The sequence below is a fragment of the Tupaia chinensis genome, unplaced genomic scaffold, assembly GCF_000334495.1.
Source record: "Tupaia chinensis unplaced genomic scaffold, TupChi_1.0 Scaffold000178_1, whole genome shotgun sequence".
In the NCBI taxonomy this organism is placed as follows: Eukaryota; Metazoa; Chordata; class Mammalia; order Scandentia; family Tupaiidae; genus Tupaia; species Tupaia belangeri.
Genome location: NW_006159653.1, coordinates 1,796,238 through 1,801,187, shown reverse-complemented (window position 1 = coordinate 1,801,187; position 4,950 = coordinate 1,796,238). Strand labels below are relative to the sequence as shown.

The 4,950-nt window shown below is 60.5% G+C and overlaps 1 protein-coding gene across 1 annotated transcript; it reads right to left on the bottom strand.

Annotated features, from left to right (window-relative positions):
* Positions 1-2,832: 2,832 nt before the first annotated feature.
* GFER (growth factor, augmenter of liver regeneration) lies at positions 2,833-4,943 on the bottom strand (the record flags this gene model as incomplete). The annotated part of the gene is given in 3 exon segments (XM_014587031.1): positions 2,833-3,534; positions 4,400-4,596; positions 4,882-4,943. Coding segments are annotated over 3 exon segments (548 nt in total), but the record flags the coding sequence as incomplete, so codon positions are not given.
* Between the last annotated feature and the right edge of the window lie 7 nt (positions 4,944-4,950).

The window sequence follows — 4,950 nt, the reverse complement described above, 5'->3', positions numbered from 1 at the left end:
GGGGCGGGGCCGAGCCAGCACCCCCGACTGGGTCCAGGCGCGCGGGGCCAGAACTCTCTGCCCCGCCCACCTCCCAGCCCCGCACCCTGGCCTGGGTCCCGAAATGGAGACTATCCTCAGGGGACCCACAGTAGGTCCCCACGGAGGGGACAGGGACAGGCAAGGGGATGTGGGCACTGGGCTGCAGCAGGGAGGGTGAGCAGAAGGACGCCGCCCGCTGTTCTGAGCTGGGTGCTTTGGTGAGTGCCCAAGGGGGATAACCAGGTCAAGGGCTCTGGCGTCCTTTCCTAGGGAGAGGGCCAAGAGCCAGGTAAGGGGCCTTTCCCAGACACCCCAACACCACCAGGCCACCCCCTCATTCTCCAGAATGACCTCTGCCTCCTGGGGCCAGCAGCTGACGGAATGGCTATGTCGCTGGACTGCCATGTAGTCTATGGCCGTTGGAGTCCCAGACCCCTGTGGTTTAAACTCACACTGGGCGTGTGTGCGTGCTTGCCTAGGATCCTGAGAAGAGAATGGAGAAGGGATTGTGGCGTGGCCATTCCCCTGGGGGATGATTTCTCACTTTCTGTCTCTCTCCCAAAAGAAAAAAAATGACCTCTGCCCCCAGGGACATTTGTCTGGGAACAGAGCCCACAGCAGCTGGCGTGGACAAGGCTGGGGCATCCTTTCTTTCATGTGCCAGGTGGTGTCGTGCCCCCGTTGCTCACAGCCTGCCTGACTGTGGGTGCTGTTTAGTCTGGAGTCAGGAAGGGCAGAGCATTGCCCGGCCCTTTAGCTGGATCTCTTCCGCTGACTTGGGGGAGGGGGTTCTTATCCATCACAGTCTTCTAGGCCAGCCTGGCTAGAGTGGGGACGATGTCTGGGGCACTGAACGTCCATGTTTAGTACTTCCCATGCTAAGCACCTGTGGCCACCCACAGAGACAAGGCCTGTCATCCTTCAGGTGGGTGCCGTTCCTTGGTCACAGAAAGAGCTGGAGTCGAGCCCAGGTCCCTTCTGCACCAACCGTGCAGACAGATGGTGGTTGCCTGCCCAGCTCCCTGGGGAACTTCCTGCAGCGAGCTGGGCACTGGTGGGCAGGCTGGTTGTGGCCAGTGTTCAAGTCCACCTCACTGTACAGCCAGTGGTGACGGGCACCCCGCCCTTGTTTGAGCAGTGTACTGACACCTGAACTCCTGCCCTCCCTTCTCCCCTCTCTCGGGCCCACTCGTCCTCCAGCCGTTCCAGTCCCATCCACCTGCCCTTAGCAGCAAGCCCCAGTTGTCGGTCATGCATTCTCAACCTCTCTTCTCCGGTCTCCTCGAAAGCCTAGGAGGGATCTTCAGAAAGTCCACAGAGAAGCAAAATTAAAGGATGACTTTGTCTTGTTGCAAAAGAATGTGAAATCCATCAGGCTTGTTTCCCATGGACTTTTGAACACTCCTGGTGTGACCAAACTCCTACCAGCTCCCTGAAAACTCAGGGCTGCTAGCGGCCTCCACAGACCAGTCTCAGATACTGCTGTCGCCTCCCTCCAGAGGGCGCCCTCTCCTGGAGTTCCTCCTCCCTCATAGGCCCCTTCTTGTCAGCCCTTTCCTGTCCCTCCTCTTACTGACCTATGACCCAGGCCTTCAGGGCCCAAGGAATGCCCCAGCCTGGCTTCTCCCCCTCTGCTGGCCTAAGGAGTGCCCTGGGCCCTCCCCAACTCTGCTGGCCCTCTTGGTCAGGTGCTGGCTCTCCACGCCAGCTCGATCCAGCATCTTCTCTCACCGTCCGGCCCCACTTGCTGAGGCCCCGAGGCCCTGGAACATGAAGCAGGAGAGTGAGGAGTGTTATTTGAGGGTGAAACTCTGAGAGAAGGGAAGCTAGGCAGGGAAGGAAGGAAAGCAAACACAAGCAGGGTGTTCCTGAGCTGACTGCAGACTCCCCTGGAAGCCTGCTGGGGCTCCTGCAGGTGCAGGACCGAGGAGAGGAGCAACTTCTCTGCTAGCCGCTGTCTGCTCTGCCATCTGGGTCACCTGGCCCTTCGCCACAACCCACGAGGACAGTAGGGTGGGGGCCGACAGCTCCCTCTCCACACAGGCATGCCTGGGGCTGGTGCCCTCGCTTGATGACAGGATGGACACACGATGCTGCTGGGCAAGGCCTGGGGAGGCTCCAAACCTGGTCCAGGTCACCCCAAACTTGCTACACTCACAGCTGCCGTCTCAGATGCACAGACCAACTCCCAGCTGCCCTGGCCCCTTCCTCGCACTGGAAATTCGCTGGTACCTTCAACTTACCCAGAGCCCAGTCCCACCCTGGGGTGAGCCTCCCTTTCCACTGGCCATGGTGACTGCCTGGGTTCCCAGCCCCACTCCACTCCCAGCTCCGCAGTCACATCTGGCCCCAAACCCTCTTTTTTTTTTTTAGAGGTTTTCGCTATATGGCGCGTGCGCTCGCCAGACAGACAGAGAGAGACAGAAAGCAGGAAATCACCCCCCAGGGGGGGTGGCCACACCGCAATCCCTTCTGCTCCATTCTCCTCTCGGGATCTTGGGCACGCACGCACACGCGCCTGGCATGAGTTTAAGCCACCAGGTCCGGGACTCGAACCGCAGTCGACTATGTGGGAGTCCAGCGACATAGCCATTACGCTAACTGCTGGTCCCATGGCCCCAAACCCTCTTAAGCTCCCTGCCACGGGAGTTCCACTTACCTCTGACCCCTCCTCACTGTTCCTGGGGTACCCTGGCTGGCTCCCTCCTCCCAGCCCGCCTTAGGGTGACAGGACAAGGTAGCTGCGCTCACAGGGCCACAGCAGGCCCTGTCTAGCACCAAGTACCCCAGCACAAAGCACAGAGGCAGACCTCAGTCGTTACTCCAGAATGTTTATTTTGACCATGAACACGGAGGAAGCTGCACCACAAAGCCCCCAGACCCAGCCTGGCCCATGGGGAAGGACATGTACCAGGCAGGGAGCAAGCAGCATGGCTGGTGGCCCTCACAGGACTGCCCTGGCTGAGCTTTCCCTTCGGAGAGGGGGCAGAGTTCAGCCCTAGGTCGCGTTAACGCCACAGCTCAGAGCCCAGCTCCATGTGGGAAGGCAATGGCTGGGTCTCAAGGGACAGCACAAGGAACCTCAGCCAGGCCCACCATCTTCCTGTGGGGTGAGGGGTAGACAGGAGGCCACAGGCAGAATGGAAAGGGACATCCTGGGCTGCTCCGCGTCCCTCCCTGCAGCCTCCTAGGGCCTTGGCTGCCTACCGCAGGAACCTTCACTTCTACTTCATTCCAGAGAAAGCGAGGGTCCCCATCAGCATCCTGGGACCACCCCACTGAGACACGCAGGCTGTGGCTCTGATGCACTTTAATGAGTGCCCCCCCTGGCCAGGCCGGGGCCGGCACAGCCAGCCACAAGAACCGTCCTTCCAGCCGTCGCGCCAGCGTGCGTCCACCTGAGAGCAGTCGAAGTCGGGCTTGCCCAGCTTGCGGTTCACCTCGTTGTGCAGGCGGCACAGCCACTGCGTGAAGTGTTCCCGCGTGCGAGTGTCTGGCTGGCTCCTGCATATCCTGTGTGGGGGTGGCGTGTGAGCGATGGAGGTGGCAGCCCCACTGTCCCTGCCAGCCCATACCTGCTTCCGAGGGACAAGAGCTGGGCTGCTGCTGTGAGCTACACCAGCTAGCACCTACGTGCTCTAAGGGCCAGGAACCCCTGGGACAGGAGAGAGGTGACAGGCTCCCAGGGATGCCCAACGCCCACCTGGGGAGCTTGGCAAACCCTGATGAGAGCCCAGGGCAAGGCATTAAAGCACAGACCAGGCAACTTTACAACCTTGTAACAATCAGGAAGCCTCACCACAGTCCCTGGCCCCAGGCAGTGTGAAGGGCGGGCTGGGCACAGCTGCGTTACTGGAAACCAGACCGTTCAGCAGCTGAAGCCCTGGCACCCTGGTTCAGCAAGAGGCCTCATTCCAGCCTCCCAGGTCTCACACAGCAAGGGCAGCTCTGCCTTACATGCCCAGCCCAGGCACGTGTGCAGGGACTAGGCAAGGCCCTTGGGGACTTCAGTGCACAAAAGGTGGCTCTTGTGAGCAAAAGCCGTGAGTTCCCAAGGTCTCAAAAGCAATCCTGCTCCAGGAGTCAGGCAAAGTGCAGTTCTCACTAGCCTTCCCAGAGCCTCCCTCTGTGCCCAGGATGGACCCTGGGAGGATAGGCCTTTCTGGAGCCTTGGCTGGAGAAAGTTGCAGACTCAGGCATCCTGGCCTTTGCCAAGAAGAGCTGGCTCAGATGACCCAATCCCCACTCACTCCTCCGCAACCCTCTGCCATCTCTGCATCTGTCTACAGATTCCCCTCTATGACATCAGTGGGAGCCCGGCCCAGGCCCCAGTACAATGAATGCTGTGTTGCCTGGACACGTGTACACTCAAACTCACCTCTGCCTTATGTCTTCAGCACACTCCTCACACGGGTAAAACTTGGAAAACAAATGTATGAACTGGGCCATGTCTTGCTGCTGTTCCGGGGTGGGCAGATCAGGGTAGTAGGCGGCCAGGGTGTGGAGGACAGCCCAGCTGTGGCGGCCCAGTCCCTCACGATCCTGTGGACAATCCTCCCTAAACCCGCTGTCCCGCTGCAGAAGTAGGCCGACCAAGGGTCAGTTCATTCTCCCCAACCAGAAACCCATAAAGCTCCCCCTTCTGAGGTCCAGGCCGGTGATCCACCGGCTCCGGACAAAGTCCTGAACACGATCCGGCCCCAGCGCGGTTGAAAGAGGAAAGGCCGGGCCTACGGTTGGGGCAAGGTACGGGGATAGCCCACCCTGGGGGCCCGGGCCCTGGGGAGGACTGCCCAGGGCACCTGAAGGCAAGGGTGGGGGCGGAGGGCGGGGCTGGGAGGCCGGGTAAGGCATTTACACCTTCTGCTGTGTCCGCATCCATGTCTTGAAGTCCACGCAGGCCCGGCAGGGCCGCCTCCGGGCCCCCTG